Source organism: Anomalospiza imberbis, unplaced genomic scaffold (assembly GCF_031753505.1).
Source record: "Anomalospiza imberbis isolate Cuckoo-Finch-1a 21T00152 unplaced genomic scaffold, ASM3175350v1 scaffold_145, whole genome shotgun sequence".
In the NCBI taxonomy this organism is placed as follows: domain Eukaryota; kingdom Metazoa; phylum Chordata; class Aves; order Passeriformes; family Viduidae; genus Anomalospiza; species Anomalospiza imberbis.
This window is the reverse complement of record NW_027099780.1, coordinates 22,497-47,877: the sequence shown is the minus strand read 5'-3', so window position 1 is coordinate 47,877 and position 25,381 is coordinate 22,497. Positions and strand designations below refer to the sequence as shown.

General features: G+C 66.2%; 1 protein-coding gene across 1 annotated transcript in view; it reads left to right on the top strand.

Annotated features, from left to right (window-relative positions):
• The window catches only part of LOC137466159 (ryanodine receptor 1-like), a gene marked incomplete at its 3' end in the record, with an annotated part of 73,758 nt that overhangs the window by 25,887 nt on the left and 22,490 nt on the right, over positions 1 to 25,381 (top strand). Inside the window, 23 exon segments of the mRNA XM_068178014.1 lie at positions 258 to 438; positions 1,370 to 1,481; positions 1,584 to 1,704; positions 2,102 to 2,271; positions 3,099 to 3,319; positions 3,844 to 3,934; positions 4,035 to 4,175; positions 4,934 to 5,097; positions 6,388 to 6,466; positions 8,494 to 8,583; positions 8,806 to 8,946; positions 9,367 to 9,444; positions 12,385 to 12,460; positions 14,662 to 14,785; positions 15,497 to 15,612; positions 16,226 to 16,293; positions 16,799 to 16,920; positions 17,767 to 17,816; positions 19,184 to 19,244; positions 19,933 to 20,171; positions 21,341 to 21,422; positions 22,632 to 22,762; positions 24,094 to 24,408. Coding sequence (XP_068034115.1) covers positions 258 to 438; positions 1,370 to 1,481; positions 1,584 to 1,704; positions 2,102 to 2,271; positions 3,099 to 3,319; positions 3,844 to 3,934; positions 4,035 to 4,175; positions 4,934 to 5,097; positions 6,388 to 6,466; positions 8,494 to 8,583; positions 8,806 to 8,946; positions 9,367 to 9,444; positions 12,385 to 12,460; positions 14,662 to 14,785; positions 15,497 to 15,612; positions 16,226 to 16,293; positions 16,799 to 16,920; positions 17,767 to 17,816; positions 19,184 to 19,244; positions 19,933 to 20,171; positions 21,341 to 21,422; positions 22,632 to 22,762; positions 24,094 to 24,408 — 2,973 coding nt within the window.

Sequence of the window (25,381 nt, the reverse complement as noted above, 5' to 3'; positions counted from 1 at the left end):
TGGTGGTGCGGCTGCTGATCCGGGACTCCCCGTTTTAGGGGTTTTAGGGATTTTTTGGGTCTGTGTTTTGGGAATTCTGGGGTGTCCCTGTGACTTTGGGGGCCCTGATCCCCAGGGGAGAGCGTGGAGGAGAACGCCAACGTGGTGGTGCGGCTGCTGATCCGGGACTCCCCGTTTTAGGGGTTTTAGGGATTTTTTGGGTCTGTGTTTTGGGAATTCTGGGGTGTCCCTGTGACTTTGGGGGCCCTGATCCCCAGGGGAGAGCGTGGAGGAGAACGCCAACGTGGTGGTGCGGCTGCTGATCCGACGGCCCGAGTGCTTCGGGCCGGCGCTGCGGGGCGAGGGGGGCAGCGGGCTGCTGGCCGCCATCCAGGACGCCCTGAGCATCGCCCAGGACCCGGCACGGGACGGGCCCAGCGGCCGCAGGGAGAGGAGGCCGTGAGCACCGGGACTGGGAGTGGGGTTGGGAATGGGATTGGGAATGGATGGGGCTGGGATTGGGATGGGGACCCGGCACGGGACGGGCCCAGCGGCCGCAGGGAGAGGAGGCCGTGAGCACCGGGACTGGGAGTGGGACCGGGGTTGGGATTGGGAATGGGTGGGGCTGGGATTGAGATGGGGACCCGGCACGGGACGGGCCCAGCGGCCGCAGGGAGAGAAGGCTGTGAGCACCGGGACTGGGATTGGGACTGGGAATAGGAATGGGATTGGGAATGGGGATTGGGATGGGATTGGGTGGGACTGGGATGGGATTAGATGGGGTTGGGAATGGGATTGGGAGTGGGGTTGGGATGGTGACCCGGCATGGGACGGGCCCAGCGGCCGCAGGGTGAGGAGGCCGTGAGCACCAGGAGTGGGATTGGGATTGGGATTGGGTGGGATTGGGAATGGGATTGGGAATGGGACTGGCTGGGGTTGGGAATGGGGTTGGGATGGGGACCCCGCCAGGGACGGGCCCAGCGGCCGCAGGGAGAGAAGGCTGTGAGCACCAGGAGTGGGATTGGGAATGGGATTGGGATGGGGGAATGGTGTTGGGAATGGGATTGGGATTGGGTGGGGGTGGGATTAGCAATGGGACTGGTATTAGATGAAGTTGGGAATGGGAATGGGAATGGAATTGGGAATGGGGATGGGGATGGGATTGGGGTGAGGATGAGGATGAGGATGAGGATGAGGATGAGGATGAGGATGGGGATGACATGGGCGTGACAAGAAATGCAAGTGAGGATGAAGACAGGACGGAGTGGGCATCGAGCCGTGAATGGAAGGGGGATGAAGATGGGGTGGGGTGAAGATGCCGATACTGGGGATGGCCTGGGGGGACCCCAGGGTGACCCCCTGACCCCCCTGACCCCCCGCTTCCCCCCAGGTTTGGGCCCGAGGAGCCCCCCGAGGAGAACCGGGTGCACCTGGGCCACGCCATCATGTCCTTCTACGCCGCCCTCATCGACCTGCTGGGCCGCTGTGCCCCCGAGATGCACGTACGGACCTGGGGGCTTTGGGGGGGCTCAGGGGGGTCCTGGGGGGGTCAGGACTCGGGGTGTGACCCCCCCCCCCCCCTCCACCCCGTGTGACCCCCACAGCTGATCCAGGCGGGGAAGGGGGAGGCCCTGCGGATCCGGGCCATCCTGCGCTCGCTCGTCCCGCTCGAGGACCTGGTGGGGATCATCAGCCTCCCCCTGCAGATCCCGGCGCTGGGAAAAGGTGGGGAGGGGTCCCCAAATCTGGGGGGCGGGGGGGGGGTCACTGGGATGGGGGGCACCCCAAAATGTGGGGGTCATCAGCCTCCCCCTGCAGATCCTGGTGATGGATGTGGCGGGGCCCAAAACTGGGGGTAAGGGACTCAAAATCTGGGGGGGGTACCCAAATATGGGGGAGCAATGGGGTAGGGGGAGCACACACATTTTTGGGGGTGTCTAGATAGACTGGGGAGGGGGGGCACAGATTTTGGGGTGACAACAGTGTGGTGGAGCACTCCATGGCCACCAGCCGGGCTGGGGGGCTCTGGGGATGCCAGGATTTGCGGGGGGATTCCCAGCTGGTTTAGGGTTTGCGGCTGTTTGGGGAGTTTTGGGGTGCCCTGAGTTTTGGGGTCCCGTAGATGGGAACGTGGTGGAGCCCCGTATGGCCGCCAGCTTCGTCCCCGAGCACAAGGCGCCCATGGTGCTGTTCCTGGACCGCGTTTATGGGGTGCAGAACCAGGAGTTCCTGCTCCACGTGCTGGAAGTGGGATTCCTGCCCGACATGCGCGCGGCCGCCTCGCTGGACACGGTGAGGGGCACCCCGAAACCCCCCGGGGCTCCCCAAAACTCCCTACAGGGTCCCTTGGACCTGCAGCAGGGGCCTTGGGTCAGCCCTGTTCCCTCCTATGGGGTGGGTGTGGGGTCCCCCAAATACTCCCTATGGGATGGGTGTGGGGTCCCCCAAATACTCCCTATGGGATGGGTGTGGGGTCCCCCAAATACTCCCTATGGGGTGGGTGTGGGGTCCCCCAAATACTCCCTATGGGGTGGGTGTGGGGTCCCCCAAATGTTCCCTATGGGATGGGTGTGGGATCCCCCAGATCTCCCCTTTGGGATGGATTTGGGGTCGCCCCAGTCTTCCCTGTTTGATCCCCCAGATCTCCCCCATGGAATGGGTGTGGGATCCCCCAGATCTCCCCTATGGGATGGATTTGGGGTCGCCCCAATCTTCCCTGTTTGATCCCCCAGATCTCCCCCATGGGATGGGTGTGGGATCCCCCAGATCTCCCCTATGGGATGAATTTGGGGTCGCCCCAATCTTCCCTGTTTGATCCCCCAGATCTCCCTTATGGGATGGGTGTGGGATCCCCCAGATCTCCCCTATGGGATGGATTTGGGGTCGCCCCAATCTTCCCTGTTTGATCCCCCAGATCTCCCCCATGGGATGGGTGTGGGATCCCCCAGATCTCCCCTATGGGATGGATTTGGGGTCGCCCCAATCTTCCCTGTTTGATCCCCCAGATCTCCCCCATGGGAGCGATCCCCAAACTCCCCCCATGGGCCAGCTCTGCCCCATGTCCCCACGTCCCCTCAGGGTGTGTCCCCACCCCGTGACCCCCCCCGTGTGCCCCCCAGGCGACGTTCAGCACGACGGAGATGGCGCTGGCGCTGAACCGGTACCTGTGCCTGGCGGTGATGCCGCTCATCACCAAGTGCGCGCCGCTCTTCGCGGGCACCGAGCACCGCGCCATCATGGTGGACTCCATGCTGCACACCATCTACCGCCTGTCGCGCGGCCGCGCCCTCACCAAGGCCCAGCGCGACGCCATCGAGGAGTGCCTCATGGCCCTCTGCAGGTGGGACCCCGAATTGGGCCCCAAAATGGCACCGTGCCCCCCACGGGTCTGCATCTGTCCCCAGAACCAACCCAACCGCCATGGTCAACTCAACCGCCATGGTCAACTCAACCGCCATGGCCAACCCAACCGCCATGGTCAACTCAACCGCCATGGCCAACCCAACCCTTGTGGTCAGCTCAACCGCCATGGCCAACCCAACCCCCATGGCCAACCCAACCCTTGTGGTCAGCTCAACCGCCATGGCCAACCCAACCGCCATGGTCAACTCAACCACGATGGCCAACTCAACTGCCATGGTAAACTCAACCCTCAAGGCCAACTCAACTGCCATGGCCAACCCAACCCTCAAGGCCAACACAACCACCATGATCAACTCAACTGTCACGGTCAAGCCAATCCCACGGCCAACCAATCACCGTGTCCCACCCCGAGGCCCAGCGTGACCCCACCAAGTGTCTCACGGTGCTCTCAGGTGAACCCCAAACCCCCAGACCCCCCTGACCCCCATTTCCCCCCGCCAGGTACATCCGCCCCTCGATGCTGCAGCACCTCCTGCGCCGCCTCGTCTTCGACGTCCCCATCCTCAACGAGTTCGCCAAGATGCCCCTCAAGGTGAGTTCGCCAAGATGCCCCTCAAGGTGAGCCCCGGCGGGGTCCCTGTGCTTTCCCCCGTGCCCTGACCCCCCCAGAGTGACCGCCCATGCCCCCCCAGCTGCTGACCAACCACTACGAGCGCTGCTGGAGGTACTACTGCCTGCCCAGCGGGTGGCCCAACATGGGCGTCAGCTCCGAGGAGGAGCTGCACCTCACCAGGAAGCTCTTCTGGGGCATCTTCGACTCCCTGGCGCACAAGGTGGGGTCACAGGGGGGTGACACACCTGGGGGGGGGGACACACACCTCAGGGACACACCTGGGTCTGGCGGTGGTGGGAACGTGGGAATGGGGGATGTGGAGATGTTGGGGTGGGGACGTGAGGGTGGTGAGGATGTGGGGACAGCGGGGACATCGGGACACGGAGCTGGGGGTGATGGGGACATGGGAACGATGGGGACATGGGGATGGAGATGGGGGGAACATGGGGGTGGTGACACTGAGGGAACGTGGGGTTGGTGACACTGGGGACATGGACATGGGCATGGTGGCCCTGCTGCCACAGGGCTGGTGACACTGGGGACACAAGGACGATGGCATTGGGAGAACATGGAGATGGTGACACTGGGGACACGGGGCTGGTGACACTGGTGACACAGGGATGATGACACTGAGGGAACGTGGGGCTGGTGACACTGGGGACATGAACATGGGCATGGTGGCCCTGCTGCCACAGGGCTGGTGACACTGGGGACACAAGGATGATGGCATTGGGAGAACATGGAGATGGTGACACTGTGGACACGGGGCTGGTGACACTGGTGACACAGGGATGATGACACTGAGGGAACGTGGGGCTGGTGACACTGGGGACATGAACATGGGCATGGTGGCCCTGCTGCCACAGGGCTGGTGACACTGGTGACACGGATGATGACACTGAGGGAATGTGGGGCTGGTGACTGTGGTGTCACGAGGCTGGTGGCCCTGGTGGCACCGGTGACACCCTGTCCCTGCAGAAGTTCGAGGCCGAGCTCTACAAGCTGGCCATGCCGTGTCTCTGCGCCATCGCCGGCGCGCTCCCGCCCGACTACGTGGACGCCAGCTACTCGTCCCGCACCGAGAAGAAGGCCTCGGTGGACGCCGAGGGCAACTTCGACCCCAAACCTGTTGAGACCCTCAAGTAGGGCTCCCACAGACCCCTCCCTGTGCCAGCAAGAGCCCCCCGACCTCATCTGTGCTCATGGAGACCCCCCAACCCCACCCATCCTCCTCCAGATCCTCATGGAGACCCCCCAACCCCATCCCTCCTCATCCAGAGCTCCCAACCCCACCCAGATCCTCATGGAGACCCCCCAACCCCATCCCTCCTCATCCAGAGCTCCCAACCCCATCCAGATCCTCATGGAGACCCCCCAACCCCACCCATCCTCCTCCAGATCCTCATGGAGACCCCCAACCCTATCCCTCCTCATCCAGAGCCCCCCAACCCCATCCAGATCCTCATGGAGACCCCCCAACCCCATCCCTCCTCATCCAGAGCTCCCAACCCCATCCAGATCCTCATGGAGACCCCCCAACCCCATCCCTCCTCATCCAGAGCCCCCCAACCCCATCCAGATCCTCATGGAGACCCCCCAACCCCATCCCTCCTCATCCAGAGCTCCCAACCCCACCCAGATCCTCATGGAGACCCCCCAACCCCATCCCTCCTCATCCAGAGCTCCCAACCCCATCCAGATCCTCATGGAGACCCCCCAACCCCATCCCTCCTCATCCAGAGCCCCCCAACCCCATCCAGATCCTCATGGAGACCCCCCAACCCCACCCATCCTCCTCCAGATCCTCATGGAGACCCCCAACCCTATCCCTCCTGATCCAGAGCCCCCCAACCCCATCCAGATCCTCATGGAGACCCCCCAACCCCATCCCTCCTCATCCAGAGCTCCCAACCCCATCCAGATCCTCATGGAGACCCCCCAACCCCATCCCTCCTCATCCAGAGCTCCCAACCCCATCCAGATCCTCATGGAGACCCCCCAACCCCATCCCTCCTCATCCAGAGCTCCCAACCCCATCCAGATCCTCATGGAGACCCCCCAACCCCACCCATCCTCCTCCAGATCCTCATGGAGACCCCCAACCCTATCCCTCCTCATCCAGAGCCCCCCAACCCCATCCAGATCCTCATGGAGACCCCCCAACCCCACCCATCCTCCTCCAGACCCTCATGGAGACCCCTCCTCAATCCATCCATCCATCCCTTGTGGAGAGCCCCCATCCTCATCCATCCTCGTCCTCATGGAGACCCCCACCCTCTCCCAAACCCCCCAACCCCACCCAGGCCCCCACGGGGTTCATCCATCCTCATCCTCGTGTCCCCCTTGACCCAGGTGTCTCCCCGTGTCCCCCTGTGTCCCCCCTGACCCCAGTGTCCCCCCCTGACCCCGGTGTCCCCCCGTGTCCCCCCCAGTGTCATCATCCCCGAGAAGCTCGACGGTTTCATCAACAAATACGCCGAGTACACGCACGAGAAGTGGGCCTTCGACAAGGTGGGGACCCCCCAGACACCTCTGGGACCACCCCAGACACCCCTGAGACCCCCCCAGATCCGTGGGACACCCCCAGACCCGTGGGACACCCCTGGGACCCCCCAGACACCTCTGGGACCCCCCCAGACACGTGGGACACCCCTGGGACCCCCCCAGACACCTCCGGGACCCCCCCCGGACACCCCTGAGACCCCCCCAGATCCGTGGGACACCCCTGAGACCCCCCCAGATCCGTGGGACACCCCTGGGACCCCCCCAGACCCATGGGACACCCCTGAGACCCCCCCAGACCTGTGGGACACCCCTGGGACCCCCCAGACACCTCTGGGACACCCCCGGACACCCCTGGGACCCCCCCAGACCCATGGGACACCCCCAGACCCGTGGGACACCCCTGGGACCCCCCAGACATCTCTGGGACCCCCCCAGACCCATGGGACACCCCCAGACCCGTGGGACACCCCTGGGACCCCCCAGACACCCCTGGGACCACCCCCCAGACACCCCTGGGACCCCCCAGACCCATGGGACACCCCTGGGACCCCCCCAGACACCCCTGGGACCACCCCCCAGACACCCCTGGGACCCCCCAGACCCATGGGACACCCCCAGACCCGTGGGACACCCCTGGGACCCCCCAGACACCCCTGGGACCACCCCCCAGACACCCCTGGGACCCCCCAGACCCATGGGACCCCCCCAGACCCGTGGGGCACCCTCAGACCCGTGGGACACCCCTGGGACCCCCCAGACATCTCTGGGACCCCCCAGACCCATGGGACACCCCTGGGACCCCCCCAGACACCCCTGGGACCCCCCCAGACCCATGGGACACCCCTGAGACCCCCCCAGACCCGTGGGACACCCCTGGGACCCCCCAGACATCTCTGGGACCCCCCCCAGACACCCCTGGGACCCCCCCCAGACCCATGGGACACCCCCAGATCCGTGGGACACCCCTGGGACCTCCCCAGATCCGTGGGACACCCCTGGGACCCCCCAGACACCTCTGGGACCCCCCCCCCGGACACCCCTGAGACCCCCCCCAGACCCGTGGGACACCCCTGGGACCCCCCAGACACCTCTGGGACCACCCCCCGGACACCCCTGAGACCCCCCCAGACCCGTGGGACACCCCTGGGACCCCCCAGACACCTCCGGGACACCCCCAGACACCCCTGGGACCCCCCCAGACCCATGGGACACCCCCAGACCCGTGGGACACCCCTGGGACCCCCCCAGACACCTCCGGGACACCCCCAGATCCGTGGGACACCCCTGGGACCTCCCCAGATCCGTGGGACACCCCTGGGACCCCCCAGACACCTCCGGGACACCCCCGGACACCCCTGAGACCCCCCCCAGATCCGTGGGACACCCCTGGGACCCCCCAGACACCTCTGGGACACCCCCAGACACCCCTGGGACCCCCCCAGACCCATGGAACACCCCTGGAACCTCCCCAGACACCTCCGGGACACCCCCAGACACCCCTGAGACCCCCCCAGACCCATGGGACACCCCCAGACCCGTGGGACACCCCTGGGACCCCCCAGACATCTCTGGGACCCCCCCAGACCCGTGGGACACCCCTGGGACCCCCCAGACACCTCCGGGACCACCCCCCGGACACCCCTGAGACCCCCCCAGACCCATGGGACACCCCTGGGACCCCCCAGACACCTCCGGGACCCCCCCAGACACCCCCGAGACCCCCCCAGATCCGTGGGACCCCCCCAGACCCATGGGACACCCCTGGGACTCCCCAGACACCTCCGGGACACCCCCAGACACCCCTGGGACCCCCCCAGACCCGTGGGACCCCTCCAGCCCCTCTGAGCCCCCCCAGATCTGCACAACCCCGGAGCTGCTCCAGCTCCACGGAGCACCCGGGACCCTCACCCCTGGGTGTCCCCCCCAAATCTCCTCTGTCCCCCCCAGATCTCCTCTGTCCCCCCCAGATCTCCTCTGTCCCCCCCAGCCCGATGTCCCCGAGCCCCCCCTGACTTGTGTCCCCCCACCCCCAGATCCAGAACAACTGGACTTTTGGGGAGACCGTGGACGAAGAAGCCAAAACCCACCCGATGCTGAGACCTTACAAAACCTTTTCTGAGAAGGTACCACGGGACCCCCCCGGGACCCCCCCAAACCCAGAGGGACCCCCCAAACCCGGGGGGACACCCCCAGACCCCCCAGGACCTGGAGGTCTCCCAGTGGCCACCAAGGAGTCCCTCAAGGCCACGCTGGGAGTCCCCAACCCCTTCCCTCCTCCTCCTCATGGAACCCCCCCCAAACCCCCCGATTTTGGGGTGCCCCCTGACCCCCCCCCGACCCCCCAGGACAAGGAGATTTACCGGTGGCCCATCAAGGAGTCCCTCAAGGCCATGCTGGCCTGGGAGTGGACGGTGGAGAAGGCGCGCGAGGGGGAGGACGAGCGCACGGAGAAGAAGAAAACCCGAAAAATCTCCCAGAACACCCAGGTGGGACCCCAAAAACACCTTGGGGGGAGGTGTGGGGCACCCCAAAATCACCTGGGGGGAGGTGTGGGGCACCCCAAAGTCACCTGGGGGGAGGTGGAGGGTGGGGTCAGGGGTGTGGGGCACCCCAAAAACACCTTGGGGGGAGCTGTGGGACACCCCAAAATCACCTGGGGGGAGGTGTGGGGCACCCCAAAATCACCTGGGGGGAGCTGTGGGGCACCCCAAAGTCACCTGGGGGGAGCTGGGGGACACCCCAAAGTCACCTGGGGGGAGGTGGAGGGTGGGGTCAGGGGTGTGGGGCACCCCAAAATCACCCGGGGGGAGGTGGGGGGGGGGTCAATGGGGTGGGGAAGGGAGACCCCAAAATATTGGGGTGCCCCTGACCCCCCCCCCCCACCATGTCCCTGCCCCCCCCCCCAGGCTACCTACGACCCCTCCCACGGGTACAGCCCCCAGCCCGTGGACCTGAGTGGGGTCACCCTGTCCCGGGAGCTGCAGGTGAGGATCCCAGTGCCCCCCAGTGCCCCCCAGTGTCACCCCAGTGTCACCCCAGTGTCACCCCAGTGCCCCCAGTGCCCCCCAGTGTCACCCCAGTGTCACCCCAGTGTCACCCAGTGTCCCCCAGTGCCCCCAGTGTCACCCCAGTGTCACCCCAGTGTCCCCCAGTGTCCCCCAGTGTCCCCAGTGTCACCCCAGTGTCACCCCAGTGTCCCCCAGTGTCCCCCAGTGCCCCCAGTGTCACCCCAGTGTCACCCCAGTGTCCCCCAGTGCCCCCCAGTGTCCCCCAGTGTCACCCCAGTGCCCCCCCAGTGTCCCCCAGTGTCACCCCACTGTCACCCAGTGTCCCCCAGTGTCACCCCAGTGTCCCCCAGTGTCACCCCAGTGCCCCCCAGTATCCCCAGTGTCACCCCAGTGTCCCCCAGTGTCCCCCAGTGTCACCCCAGTGTCCCCCAGTATCCCCCAGTGTCACCCCAGTGTCCCCCCAGTGCCCCCCAGTGTCCCCCAGTGCCCCTCAGTGTCACCCCAGTGTCCCCCAGTGTCCCCCAGTGTCACCCCAGTGCCCCCAGTGTCCCCCAGTGCCCCCCAGTGCCCCCCAGTGTCCCCCAGTGTCACCCCAGTGTCACCCCAGTGTCACCCCAGTGTCCCCCAGTGTCGCCCTGTGTCCCCCAGTGTCACCCCAGTGCCCCCCAGTGTCCCCCAGTGTCACCCCAGTGCCCCCCCAGTGTCCCCCAGTGTCACCCCACTGTCACCCAGTGTCACCCCAGTGTCCCCCAGTGTCACCCCAGTGCCCCCCCAGTGCCCCCCAGTGTCCCCAGTGTCACCCAGTGTCACCCCAGTGTCCCCCAGTGTCACCCCAGTGTCCCCCAGTGCCCCCCAGTGCCCCCCAGTGTCCCCCAGTGTCACCCCAGTGCCCCCCCAGTGTCCCCCCAGTGTCCCCCAGTGTCACCCCAGTGCCCCCCCAGTGTCCCCCAGTGTCACCCAGTGTCACCCCACTGTCACCCAGTGTCCCCCAGTGTCCCCCAGTGTCCCCCCAGTGACCCCCCAGTGTCACCCCAGTGTCACCCCAGTGTCCCCCAGTGTCCCCCAGTGTCACCCCAGTGTCACCCCAGTGTCACCCCAGTGCCCCCCAGTATCCCCAGTGTCCCCCAGTGTCCCCCAGTGTCACCCCAGTGTCACCCCAGTGCCCCCCAGTATCCCCAGTGTCCCCCAGTGTCCCCCAGTGTCACCCCAGTGTCACCCCAGTGCCCCCCAGTGCCCCCCAGTGTCCCCCAGTGTCACCCCAGTGCCCCCCCAGTGTCCCCCCAGTGTCCCCCAGTGTCACCCCAGTGCCCCCCCAGTGTCCCCCAGTGTCACCCAGTGTCACCCCACTGTCACCCAGTGTCCCCCAGTGTCCCCCAGTGTCCCCCAGTGTCACCCCAGTGTCACCCCAGTGTCACCCCAGTGCCCCCCAGTATCCCCAGTGTCCCCCAGTGTCCCCCAGTGTCACCCCAGTGTCACCCCAGTGCCCCCCAGTGTCCCCCAGTGTCCCCCAGTGTCACCCCAGTGCCCCCCAGTGTCCCCCAGTGCCCCCCAGTGTCACCCCAGAGCCCCCCAGTGTCCCCCCAGTGTCCCCCAGTGCCCCCCAGTGCCCCCCAGTGTCCCCCAGTGTCCCCCCATGTCCCCTAGTGCCCCCCAGTGTCACCCAGTGTCCCCCCAGTGTCACCCCAGAGCCCCCCAGTGTCCCCCCAGTATCACCCCAGTGTCCCCCAGTGCCCCCCAGTGCCCCCCAGTATCACCCAGTGTCCCCAGTGTCACCCCAGTGTCACCCCAGTGTCCCCCCAGTTTCCCCCAGTGTCACCCCAGTGTCCCCCAGTGTCCCCCAGTGTCCCCCAGTGTCACCCCAGTGCCCCCCAGTGCCCCCCAGTGTCCCCCAGTGTCACCCCAGTGTCACCCCAGTGTCACCCCAGTGTCCCCCAGTGTCACCCCACTGTCCCCCAGTGCCCCCCAGTGCCCCCCAGTGTCACCCAGTGTCACCCCAGTGTCCCCCAGTGTCACCCAGTGTCACCCCAGTGTCCCCCAGTGTCACCCCAGTGCCCCCAGTGCCCCCCAGTGTCACCCCAGTGCCCCCCAGTGTCACCCAGTGTCACCCCAGTGTCCCCCAGTGCCCCCCAGTGTCACCCAGTGTCACCCCAGTGTCCCCCAGTGTCCCCCAGTGTCCCCCACTGTCACCCCAGTGTCACCCCAGTGTCACCCCAGTGTCCCCCAGTGTCCCCCAGTGTCACCCCAGTGTCCCCCACTGTCACCCCAGTGTCACCCCAGTGTCACCCCAGTGTCCCCCAGTCTCCCCCAGTGCCCCCCAGTGTCCCCCCAGTGCCCCCCCAGTGTCCCCCAGTGTCCCCCCAGTGTCCCCCCAGTGTCACCTCAGTGTCACCCCAGTGTCCCCAGTGTCACCCCAGTGTCCCCCCAGTGCCCCCCAGTGTCACCCCAGTGCCCCCCGGTGCCCCCCAGTGTTCCCCAGTGTCCCCCAGTGTCACCCCAGTGCCCCCCAGTATCACCCAGTGTCACCCCAGTGTCCCCCAGTGCCCCCAGTGTCCCCCCAGTGACCCCCCAGTGTCACCCCAGTGTCCCCCAGTGCCCCCAGTGTCCCCCTGTGTTCCCTGGGGTACCCCCCGGGGGTGGCCCCCCCAAAACCCCCCCTAAACCACCCCAACCCCCCTAAAACCACCCCAAATCCCCCCAAGTCCCCCCAAAACCACCCCAACCCCCCCAATCTCCCTAAAACCCCTCCAAGTCCCCCCAAATCCCCCTAAAACCACCCGAAAACCCCCCCCGATTCCCTCCAAACCACCCCAAATCCCCCCAAGACCCCTCCAAATCCCCCCAAACCCTCCCGAATTCCCCAAAAACCGCCCCCAAACCCCCCCCTGAATCCCCCCCAAATCCCCCCAAACCCCCCAGGCCATGGCGGAGCAGTTGGCTGAGAACTACCACAACACCTGGGGCCGCAAGAAGAAGCTGGAGCTGGAGGCCAAGGGTGAGACCCCTCCCCAATTCGGGGGGGACCCCCTGGGACACCCCAGGAGAGCCCCCAACCCCAAGGGAGTTGGAGGCCAAGGGTGAGACCCCTCCCCAAAATGGGGGGGACCCCCTGGGACACCCCAGGGGTGCCCCCAACCCCAAGGGAGTTGGAGGCCAAGGGTGAGACCCCTCCCCAATTCGGGGGGGACCCCCTGGGACACCCCAGGGGAGCCCCCAACCCCAAGGGAGTTGGAGGCTGAGGGTGAGACCCCTCCCCAAAATGGGGGGGACCCCCTGGGACACCCCAGGGGTGCCCCCAACCCCAAGGGAGTTGGAGGCCAAGGGTGAGACCCCTCCCCAATTCGGGGGGGGACCCCCTGGGACACCCCAGGGGTGCCCCCAACCCCAGGGGAGCTGAAGGCCAAGGGTGAGACCCCTCCCCAAAATGGGGGGGACCCCCTGGGACACCCCAGGGGAGCCCCCAACCCCAGGGGAGCTGGAGGCTGAGGGTGAGACCCCTCCCCAATTCGGGGGGGACCCCCTGGGACACCCCAGGGGTGCCCCCAACCCCAAGGGAGTTGGAGGCTGAGGGTGAGACCCCTCCCCAAAATGGGGGGGACCCCCTGGGACACCCCAGGGGTGCCCCCAACCCCAAGGGAGTTGGAGGCCAAGGGTGAGACCCCTCCCCAATTCGGGGGGGGACCCCCTGGGACACCCCAGGGGAGCCCCCAACCCCAAGGGAGTTGGAGGCCAAGGGTGAGACCCCTCCCCAAAATGGGGGGGACCCCCTGGGACACCCCAGGGGAGCCTCCAACCCCAGGGGAGCTGGAGGCTGAGGGTGAGACCCCTCCCCAAAATGGGGGGGACCCCCTGGGACACCCCAGGGGAGCCCCCAACCCCAAGGGAGTTGGAGGCCAAGGGTGAGACCCCCAAACCCCCAAACTGGGGGGGTCCAGGGTGTAATCTGGGGGCTCCAAGGTGCCGATTGGGGGGGCTCAGGGTGTGATTTGGGGGGGGGTTCCAAGTTGATTTGGGGGCTCCAAGGCTGATTTGGGGGCACAGGAGGGGGGTTCAGGGTGTGATTTGGGGGGGCTCAGGATGTGATTTGGGGGCTCCAAGGCTGATTTGGGGCGCAGGAGGGGGGTTCAGGGTGTGATTTGGGGGGCTCAGGGTGTGATTTGTGGGGGTTCAGGGTGTGATTTGTGGGGCTCAGGGTGTGATTTGGGGGGGCTCAGGGTGTGATTTGGGGGCTCCAAGGCTGATTTGGGGCACAGGAGGGGGGTTCAGGGTGTGATTTGGGGGGGTTCAGGGTGTGATTTGGGGGGGTTCAGGGTGTGATTTGGGGGGCTCAGGGTGTGATTTGGGGGGGCTCAGGGTGTGATTTGGGGGCTCCAAGCCTGATTTAGGGCGCAGTGGGGGGCTCAGGGTGTGATTTGGGGGGGGTTCAGGGTGTGATCTGGGGGGTTCAAGTTGATTTGGGGGCTCCAAGGCTGATTTGGGGGCACAGGAGGGGGGTTCAGGGTGTGATTTGGGGGGGCTCAGGGTGTGATCTGGGGGGTTCAAGTTGATTTGGGGGCTCCAAGGCTGATTTGGGGGCACAGGAGGGGGGTTCAGGGTGTGATTTGGGGGGGGTCAGGGTGTGATTTGGGGGGGCTCAGGGTGTGATTTGGGGGCTCCAAGGCTGATTTGGGGCGCAGTGGGGGGCTCAGGGTGTGATTTGGGGGGGGTTCAGGGTGTGATCTGGGGGGTTCAAGTTGATTTGGGGGCTCCAAGGCTGATTTGGGGGCACAGGAGGGGGGCTCAGGGTGTGATTTGGGGGGCTCAGGGTGTGATTTGTGGGGGTTCAGGGTGTGATTTGTGGGGCTCAGGGTGTGATTTGGGGGGGCTCAGGGTGTGATTTGGGGGCTCCAAGGCTGATTTGGGGCACAGGGGGGGTTCAGGGTGTGATCTGGGGGGTTCAAGTTGATTTGGGGGCTCCAAGGCTGATTTGGGGGCACAGGAGGGGGGTTCAGGGTGTGATTTGGGGGGCTCAGGGTGTGATTTGGGGTGGGCTCCAAGGCTGATTTGGGGCACAGGAGGGGTTCAGGGTGTAATTTGGGGGGGCTCAGGGTGTGATTTGGGGGCTCCAAGGCTGATTTGGGGCGCAGGGGGGGTTCAGGGTGTGATCTCGGGGGTTCCAAGTTGATTTGGGGGCTCCAAGGCTGATTTGGGGCGCAGGGGGGGGGTCCCACCCGCTGCTGGTGCCCTACGACACGCTGACGGCCAAGGAGAAGGCGCGGGACCGCGAGAAGGCCCAGGAGCTGCTCAAGTTCCTGCAGCTGCACGGATACGCCGTGACCCGGTGAGGGGACCCCCCAAAAACCCCCCGGGGACCCCAAAATACCCTCCGGGAACAGCTGGAATCCCGGAGGGAGCGGGGAGTGGGGGGGGGGGGGGGGAGCGCAGGGACTGGGGAGGGAATTGGGGGTCCTGGGAGGGGCTCAAAACCCCAAAAGCACCAGGGAGACCCCAAATTCAGGGGGATCGGGGAGTGGGGGGGGTGCCAGGGGTCCAGGAGGGATCCAGGTTTTGGGGGGACTCCAGAATCCCCCCCTAAATCCCCCCAAAATCCCTCTAAAATGCCCCTGAAATCCCCCCCAAATCCCTGGAGACACCCCAAATTCAGGGGGATCGGGGAGTGGGGGGGTGCCAGGGGTCCAGGAGGGATCCAGGTTTTGGGGGGACTCCAGAATCCACCCCCCAAATCCCCCCCAAATCCCTCTAAAATGCCCCTGAAATCCCCCCAAAATCCCTGGAGAGACCCCAAATTCAGGGGGATCGGGGAGTGGGGGGGTGCCAGGGGTCCAGGAGGGATCCAAGTTTTTGGGGGGACTCCAAAATCCCCCCAAAATCTCCCCCAAATCCGGGGATGACCCCAAGATTTGCAGCACTCGGGGCTGGGGGGTGCACAGGGAGTGGAGGGGGGTCTGGGGGATTCGGGGAGAGCTCGGGGGGCTCAGGAGGGAATTCGGGGAGGGGGTGCTGAGTTTCGGGGTCCCCCCCCGGGTGGCAGGGGGCTGAAGGACATGGAGCTGGACACGTCGTCCATCGAGAAACGCTTCGCCTTCGGCTTCCTGCAGCAGCTGCTGCGCTGGATGGACATCGCCCAGGAGTTCATCGCCCACCTGGGTGAGACCCCAAATCCTGGGGGGCACCCCCAAATCCCGGGGGGCACCTTTAGACCCCCCCCCCAGACCCTTGGGATTTTCTCTGATCCCCTGGGAGTCCCCCAAATCCCCTGGGTGCTCCCCAGCCCTTGGCTGGACATCACCCAGGAGTTCATCGCACATCTGGGTGAGACCCCAAAATCCCAGGGGACACCCCAAAATCCTCGGGGGCACCTTCAGACCCCCCCCCAAACCCCTGAGAGTCTCCCAAATCCTCTGGGAGTTCCCCCAGCCCTGGGCTGGACATCGCCCAGGAGTTCATTGCACATCTGGGCGAGACCCCAAAATCCTGGGGCACCCCAAAATCCCAGAGGGCACCCCCATATCCTGGGGCACCCCAAAGACCATGGGGCACCCGCAAATCCCTGGAATTTTCCCTGATCCCCTGGCAGTCCCCCAAATCCCCTGGGAGTCCTCCCAGCCCTTGGCTGGACATCGCCCAGGAGTTCATTTTGGTGTGACCCCAAATCCCGGGGGATGACCCCCCAATCCCAGGGGTGACACCCCCAAATCCTGGGGACACCCCAATCCCGTGGGACCCCCCGGGACCCGTCCTGACCCCCGTTTTCCCCCAGAGGCCGTGGTCAGCAGCGGGCGGGTGGAGAAATCCCCCCACGAGCAGGAGATCAAGTTCTTCGCCAAGGTCAGGGGGACCCCAAAAATGGGGGCGGGACACCCTAAAAATGGGGGCGGGGCCCCCCAAAAACAGGGACGAGACACCCCAAAAACCCTGCAGAAAGGGGGAGGACGCGGGGGGGTCAGGGTGGTTTGGGACAGACCCCCCCCTTGCTGGGCTGGCCCCAGGGGGAGTTTGGGATCCCCTGTGGGGTTTTTAGGAGTTCCCTTGGAGAATTTGGGGGATTTGGGGGTGGTGTTAGGGTCCCCTATAGATGTTTTGGGGTGACTGTGGGGTATTCGGGGTTCTTACAGGTTTTGGGAGGTCTTGATGGGGTATTTGGGGTCTCTGTGGGGTATTTGGGGTTCTTAGAGGTCTGGGGAGATTTTTATGGTTATTTGGGGGTTTCTGTGGGTTCTTTGGGGTCTCTGGGGGGTATTTCGCGTCTCTAAGGGGTATCCGGCCCCCCCCGTGCATTTTTTGGGGTCCCCCGCGGGCTCTGGGGTCCCTCTGACCCCCCGGTGCCCCCCAGATCCTGCTGCCCCTCATCAACCAGTACTTCCACAACCACTGCCTCTACTTCCTGTCCACCCCGGCCCAGGTGCTGGGCAGCGGCGGCCACGCCTCCAACAAGGAGAAGGAGATGATCACCAGGTGGGACCCCAAAACCCCCCAAAATCCCACCCCAACCCCCCGCACCCCGAGGCCAAAATCCCAACCCCGAAATCCCCCCCAAAAATCCCACCCCAAACCCCCCCGAGGCCAAAATCCCAACCCCGAAATCCCCCCCAAAATCCCAACCCCGAAATCGCCCCCAAAATCCCTCCCCAAAATCCCACCCCAAAACCCCCCCCGAGGCCAAAATCCCAACTCCGAACCCTCCCCCCAAAAACCCCAACCCCGAATTCCCCCCCAAAATCCCACCCCAAACCCCCCCCCGAGGCCAAAATCCCAACTCCGAACCCTCCCCCCAAAATCCCAACCCCGAAATCCCCCCCCAAAATCCCACCCCAAAACCCCCCCGAGGCCAAAATCCCAACCCCGAAATCCCCCCCAAAATCCCAACCCCGAAATCGCCCCCAAAATCCCCCCCCAAAATCCCACCCCAAAATCCCACCCCAAAACCCCCCCGAGGCCAAAATCCCAACCCCAAAATCCCCCCCCAAAATCCCACCCCAAACCCCCGCACCCCGAGGCCAAAATCGCAACCCCGAACCCTCCCCCCAAAATCCCAACCCCAAAACCCCCTGAGCCCCAATCCCCAACCCTAAAACCCCCCCAAAATCCCACCCCAAAACCTCCCGAGCCCCAAATCCCAACCCTAAAATCCTCCCAAAACCCCCAGCACCCCCAAACGCCAAAATCCATGGTGTGGGATCCCCCGGGGGGGGTTGGGTTTTGGGGACCCCCCTGACCACTTTGTGTCCCCCCCTGCTGTGGGGTTTGGGGTTTTGGGGACCCCCCTGACCCCCCCCCTTTTTGTCCCCCCCTCCCCTCCAGCCTGTTCTGCAAACTGGCCGCGCTCGTCCGGCACCGCGTGTCACTGTTCGGTAACGGGGGACACTGGGGACACCGGGGGACACTGGGACACACTGGGGGGCACTGGGGGGCACTGGGGACAGTGGGGACACCGGGGGACACTGGGGGGACACTGGGGGGACACTGGGGGACACTGGGGGACACTGGGGGATACTGGGGACAGTGGGGGGACACTGGGGGGCACTGGGGACACTGGGGGGACACTGGGGACAGTGGGGGGACACTGGGGGACACTGGGGTGACACTGGGGGGCACCGGGAGACACTGGGGACAGTGGGGACACTGGGGGACACTGGGGGGCACTGGGGGGCACTGGGGGACACTGGGGGACACTGGGGGATACTGGGGACAGTGGGGGACACTGGGGGGCACTGGGGTGACACTGGGGGGCACTGGGGTGACACTGGGGGGACACTGGGGGGCACTGGGGGCACTGGGGGACACCGGGGACACTGGGGGGACACTGGGGGGACATTGGGGGGCACTGGGGGACACTGGGGGGCACTGGGGACAGTGGGGACAGTGGGGGGACACTGGGGGACAGGGGGGACAGTGGGGGGACACTGAGGGACACTGGGGACAGTGGGGGGACACTGGGGGACACTGGGGTGACACTGGGGGGCACCGGGGGACACTGGGGACAGTGGGGACAGTGGGGGGACACTGGGGGACACTGGGGGACACTGGGGTGACACTGGGGGGACACTGGGGGACACTGTGGGACACTGGGGGGACACTGGGGGACACTGGGGACAGTGGGGACACTGGGGGACACCGGGGGGCACTGGGGACAGTGGGGGGACACTGGGGGACACTGTGGGACACTGGGGGGACACCGGGGGGCACTGGGGACAGTGGGGGGACACTGGGGGGCACTGGGGGACACTGGGGACAGCGGGGACACTGGGGGGCACTGGGGACACTGGGGGGACACTGGGGGTCACTGGGGGGACACTGGGGACAGTGGGGACACTGGGGGACACCGGGGGGCACTGGGGACACTGGGGGGCACTGGGGGACACTGGGGGACACTGGGGGGCACTGGGGACAGTGGGGACAGTGGCGACACTGGGGGGCACTGGGGGGCACTGGGGGACACTGGGGGGCACTGGGGGGACACTGGGGGCACTGGGGGACACTGGGGGACACTGGGGGACACTGGGGACAGTGGGGGACACTGGGGACACTGGGGGGCACTGGGGTGACACTGGGGGCACTGGGGGACACTGGGGGACACTGGGGGGCACTGGGGTGACACTGGGGGGCACTGGGGACACTGGGGGACACTGGGGGACACTGGGGTGACACTGGGGGGCACTGGGGACACTGGGGGACACTGGGGGACACTGGGGCCAGCCGGTGTCACTGTCCCCCCCAGGGACGGACGCCCCGGCCGTGGTGAACTGTCTGCTCATCCTGGCCCGCTCCCTGGACGCCAGGTGGGGACAGCGGTGGCACCGCGGCCACGTGGCCGTGTGTGTGTGTGTGTGTGTGTGTGTGTGTCTGTCACTGTGTCCCCGATGTCCCCAGTGTCCCCAATGTCCCCAGTGTCCCTGCTGTCCCCAATGCCCTTGATGTCCCGAGTGTCCCCAGTGTTCCCAGTGACCCCAGTGTCCCCAGTGTCCCCAATGCCCTCGATGTCCCCAGTGTCCCCAATGCCCCCAATGCCCCCAGTGTCCCCAGTGTCCCCAATGCCCTCGATGTCCCCAGTGCCCCCGGTGTCCCCAATGTCCCCAGTGTCCCCAATGCCCTCGATGTCCCCAATGCCCCCAGTGTCCCCAATGCCCTCGATGTCCCCAATGTCCCTGTGTCCCTAGGACGGTGATGAAGTCAGGCCCGAGATCGTCAAAGCTGGGCTGTGTCCCTGTGTCAGTGCTCATGTCCCCGATGTCCCCGATGTCCCCAATATCCCCCATGCACTCGATGTCCCCAATGTCCCCGATGTCCCCGTGTCCCCAGGACGGTGATGAAGTCGGGCCCCGAGATCGTCAAGGCCGGGCTGTGTCCCTCTCAGTGCCCATGTCCCTGATGTCCCCGATGTCCCCAATGTCCCCGATGTCCCCGACGTTCCTGATGCCCCCGATGCCCCTGCTGTCCCCAATGTCCCCGATGTCCCCGTGTCCCCAGGACGGTGATGAAGTCGGGCCCCGAGATCGTCAAGGCCGGGCTGCGCTCGTTCTTCGAGTCGGCGGCCGAGGACATGGAGAAGTTGGGGGAGCAGCTGCGGCTGGGCCGGGGGACCCCGACCCGCGCCCCCACCAAGGGCGTGGCCCAGAATGTCACCTACACCTCGGTGGCACTGCTGCCCGTCCTCACCGCCCTCTTCGAGCACCTGGCACAGCACCAGTTCGGGGACGACGTCATCCGTGAGTGACAGCGGGGACAGCGGGACAGGGGGACATGGGGACAGGGGGACAGGGGGACAGTGGGACAGTGGGGACAGGGGGACAGTGGGGACAGAGGGACAGGGGGACAGTGGGGACAGAGGGACAGGGGGACAGCGGGACATGGGGACAGTGGGGACAGGGGGACAGTGGGGACAGAGGGACAGGGGGACAGCAGGACATGGGGACAGTGGGAGAGCAAGGGAGGACAGTGGGGATAGGGGGACAGGGGGACAGAAGGACAGGGAGACAGAGGGGCAGGGGGACAGATGGACAGTGGGACAGGGGGACAGATGGACAGTGGGACAGAGGGACAGAAGGACAGGGAGACAGAGGGACAGGGGGACAGAGGGACAGGGGGACAGTGGGGACAGAGGGACAGTGGGGACAGGGGGACAGGGGGACAGGGGGACATGGGGACAGGGGGACAGTGGGGACAGTGGGGACAGGGGGACAGGGGGACAGGGGGACAGAGGGACAGGGGGGACAGGGGGACAGTGGGGACAGAGGGACAGGGGGACAGTGGGGACAGGGGGACAGCGGGACATGGGGACAGTGGGAGAGCAAGGGAGTACAGCGGGGATAGGGGGACAGGGGGACAGGGGGACAGAGGGACAGAGGGGCAGGGGGACAGAGGGGCAGGGGGACATGGGGACAGATGGACAGGGGGACAGAGGGACAGCAAGGGAGGACAGCGGGGACAGGGGGACAGAGGGACAGAGGGACAGAAGGACAGGGGGACAGAGGGACAGGGGGACAGAGGGACAGGGGGACATGGGGACAGATGGACAGAGGGACAGGGGGACAGGGGGGACAGCGGGACAGCAAGGGAGGACAGTGGGGACAGGGGGGACAGCTGGACAGAGGGACAGCGGGGACAGCAGTGACAGGGGGACAGAGGGGACAGGGGACAGCAGGGGGGACAGGAGACATGGTGGGGACGGGGGGCTTGGGGACACAAGGACGTGTTGGGGACATGTTGGGGTGTGGGTGGGGAGGACAGGGGGACAGGGTGGGGACAGGGGGACATTAAAGGGAGGTGGGGACAGGGGACACGTTTGGGAGGGTCAGGGGCATGGGGACACAGCGGGGACACGCTGGGGACACGCTGGGGACAGCCGGGGCGGGTGGTGACGCCGCTGTCCCCGCAGTGGACGACGTGCAGGTGTCCTGTTACCGCATCCTGTGCAGCATCTACAGCCTGGGCACCGCCCGCGGGCCCCTCGTGGACAGGTGGGGACCCCAAAAACCCCGGGGGGGGACCCCAAAACCTCGGGGGGAGACTCAAAAACCCCAGAAGTGACCCAAAAAATCACAGCAGGGACCCCAAAAACCCCAGAGGAAGACTCAAAAACCCCAGAAGTGACCCCAAAAAACCCAGGGGGACCCCAAAAACCCCAGGGGGGACCCCAAAACCTCGGGGGGAGACTCAAAAACCCCAGAAGTGACCCCAAAAACCCCAGGGGGGCCCCAAAAACCCCCCAGAAACACCCTGGAATTGGAGGGGACACACGCATAAAACCATTTTGGGAGACCCCCCCCCAAAATGTGTGACGGGTTTGGGGTGGGGCCGGGGGTTTCCCTGGGTTAGGGGTGTCCGAGGGGTGTCCTCTGGTGTCCCCCCGATGTCCCCTGGTGTCCCCTGGTGTCCCCGCAGGCAGCGGCCGGCCCTGGGCGAGTGCCTGGCCGCTGCCATGGGGTGCCATGGGGTGTCCCCTGGATGTCCCCTGGTGTCCCCTGGTGTCCCCAATGTCCCCTGGTGTCCCCGCAGGCAGCGGCCAGCCCTGGGCGAGTGCCTGGCCGCGGCCATGGGGTGCCATGGGGTGTCCCCTGGTGTCCCCTGGTGTCCCCAGTGTCCCCTGGTGTCCCCGCAGGCAGCGGCCAGCCCTGGGCGAGTGCCTGGCCGCGGCCATGGGGTGCCATGGGGTGTCCCCTGGTGTCCCCTGGTGTCCCCAGTGTCCCCTGGTGTCCCCGCAGGCAGCGGCCAGCCCTGGGCGAGTGCCTGGCCGCGGCCATGGGGTGCCATGGGGTGCCATGGGGTGTCCCCTGGATGTCCCCTGGATGTCCCCGGTGTCCCCAGTGTCCCCTGGTGTCCCCGCAGGCAGCGGCCGGCCCTGGGCGAGTGCCTGGCCGCGGCCATGGGGTGCCATGGCGTGTCCCCTGGATGTCCCCGGTGTCCCCTGGTGTCCCCAATGTCCCCTGGTGTCCCCGCAGGCAGCGGCCAGCCCTGGGCGAGTGCCTGGCCGCGGCCATGGGGTGCCATGGGGTGTCCCCTGGATGTCCCCTGGTGTCCCCAGTGTCCCCTGGTGTCCCCGCAGGCAGCGGCCGGCCCTGGGCGAGTGCCTGGCCGCCGCCATGGGGTGCCATGGGGTGCCATGGGGTGTCCCCTGGATGTCCCCTGGTGTCCCCTGGTGTCCCCAATGTCCCCTGGTGTCCCCGCAGGCAGCGGCCGGCCCTGGGCGAGTGCCTGGCCCGCCTGGCCGCCGCCATGCCCGTGGCCTTCCTGGAGCCGCAGCTGAACCACCTGAACCCCAGCTCCGTGTACAGCACCAAGAGCGCCCGCGAGCGCGCCCGTGGGTGTCACCTCTGTGTCACCTGTGCCGCCTGTGTCACCTGTGTCACCTCTGTGTCACCTATGTCACCTCTGTGCCACCTGTGCTGCCTGTGTCACCTCTGTGCCACCTCTGTGCCACCTGTGCTGCCTGTGTCACCTCTGTGTCACCTGTGCCTCCTGTGTCCCCTATGTCACCTCTGTGTCACCTGTGCCACCTGTGTCACCTGTGTCACCTCTGTGCCACCTCTGTGCCACCTGTGCCACCTCTGTGCCACCTGTGCCGCCTGTGTCACCTCTGTGCCACCTCTGTGCCACCTGTGTCACCTGTGTCACCTCTGTGTCACCTGTGCCTCCTGTGTCCCCTATGTCACCTCTGTGTCACCTCTGTGCCACCTCTGTCACCTGTGCCGCCTCTGTGTCACCTGTGCCACCTGTATCACCTCTGTGCCACCTCTGTGCCACCTGTGCTGCCTGTGCCACCTCTGTGCCACCTCTGTGTCACCTGTGTCACCTCTGTGCCACCTCTGTGCCACCTCTGTCACCTGTGTCACCTCTGTGTCACCTGTGCCACCTGTATCACCTCTGTGCCACTTCTGTGCCGCCTGTGCTGCCTGTGCCACCTCTGTGTCACCTGTGCTGCCTCTGTGCCACCTGTGTCACCTCTGTGCCACCTCTGTGTCACCTGTGTCACCTGTGTTCCCCTGTGTCCAACCCCTGTCTCTGTGTCCCCAGTGCTGGGTCTCCCCTCGTGGGTGGAGGAGCTGTGCCCTGTCCCATTGGGGTGTCCCCATGTCCCCTCGGGGTGTCCCCAACCCTGTTCCCCTGTCCCCAATCCCTGTCCCCACGTCCCCATTCCCTGTTCCCCTGTCCCCAATCCCTGTCCCCGTGTCCCCGGTCCCTGTCCCCATGTCCCCGGTCCCTGTCCCCGTGTCCCCAACCCTGTCCCCATGTCCCCGGTCCCTGTCCCCGTGTCCCCAACCCTGTCCCCAACCCCTGTTGCCATGTCCCCATCCCTGTCCCCATGTCCCCATCAGTGTCCCCTTATCCCCACCCCTGTCCCCCTGTCCCCAATCCCTGTCCCCATGTCCCCGGTCCCTGTCCCCGTGTCCCCAACCCTGTCCCCAACCCCTGTCCCCATGTCCCCACCCCTGTCCCCCTGTCCCCCCGGGGTGTCCCCATCCCTGTCCCCGTGTCCCCAGTGCTGGGTCTCCCCTCGCGGGTGGAGGAGCTGTGCCCTGTCCCCATCCCTGTCCCCATCCCTGTCCCCGTGTCCCCACCCCTGTCCCCATGTCCCCCCGGGGTGTCCCCATCCCTGTCCCCATGTCCCCATCCCTGTCCCCGTGTCCCCAGTGCTGGGTCTCCCCTCGCGGGTGGAGGAGCTGTGCCCGGACCTGCCGGACCTGGAGCGGCTCATGGGGGACATCGGTGGCCTGGCGGACTCGGGGGCGCGCTACACGGAGATGCCGCACGTCATCGAGGTGACGCTGCCCATGCTGTGCCACTACCTGCCCCGCTGGTGGGAGCGCGGCCCCGACGCCGCCCCCCAGGGCCCCTGGGCCACCGACGTCACCGGCCACCACCTCAACGCCCTCCTGGGCCACATCCTGCGCATCGTGGTCAACAACCTGGGCATCGACGAGGCCTCCTGGATGAAGAGGCTGGCAGGTGAGGGTGCCCAGAGGGGCTGGAGGCCATGGACGGGTTCTGCAGGTCACTCTGCTGGGTTTTGGTGGTCCCAGGATGGTGCTGGTGGCCATGGACGGGTCCTGCAGGTCACTCTGCTGGGTTTTGGTGGTCCCAGGATGGTGCTGGTGGCCCTGGGTGGGTCCTGCAGGTCACTCTGCTGGGTTTCAGTGGTCCCAGGATGGTGCTGGTGGCCATGGACGGGTTCTGCAGGTTACTCTGCTGGGTTTTGGTGGTCCCAGGATGGTGCTGGAGGCCCTGGACGGGTTCTGCAGGTCACTGCTGGCCCTTGGTGGTCCCAGGATGGTGCTGGTGGCCATGGACGGGTCCTGCAGGTCACTCTGCTGGGTTTTGGTGGTCCCAGGATGGTGCTGGAGGCCCTGGACGGGTCCTGCAGGTCACTCTGCTGGCCCTTGGTGGTCCCAGGATGGTGCTGGTGGCCATGGACGGGTTCTGCAGGTCACTCTGCTGGCCCTTGGTGGTCCCAGGATGGTGCTGGAGGCCATGGACGGGTTCTGCAGGTCACTGCTGGCCCTTGGTGGTCCCAGGATGGTGCTGGTGGCCATGGACGGGTCCTGCAGGTCACTCTGCTGGGTTTTGGTGGTCCCAGGATGGTGCTGGTGGCCCTGAGTGGGTCCTGCAGGTCACTCTGCTGGGTTTTGGTGGTCCCAGGATGGTGCTGGAGGCCATGGACGGGTCCTGCAGGTCACTCTGCTGGGTTTCAGTGGTCCCAGGATGGTGCTGGTGGCCATGGACGGGTTCTGCAGGTCACTCTGCTGGCCCTTGGTGGTCCCAGGATGGTGCTGGTGGCCATGGACGGGTCCTGCAGGTCACTCTGCTGGGTTTCAGTGGTCCCAGGATGGTGCTGGTGGCCATGGGTGGGTCCTACAGGTGATGGTGGTGGCCATGCGTGGTCCTGGAGGGGTTCTGGTGGTCCTGGCCCATTTTGGTGGTC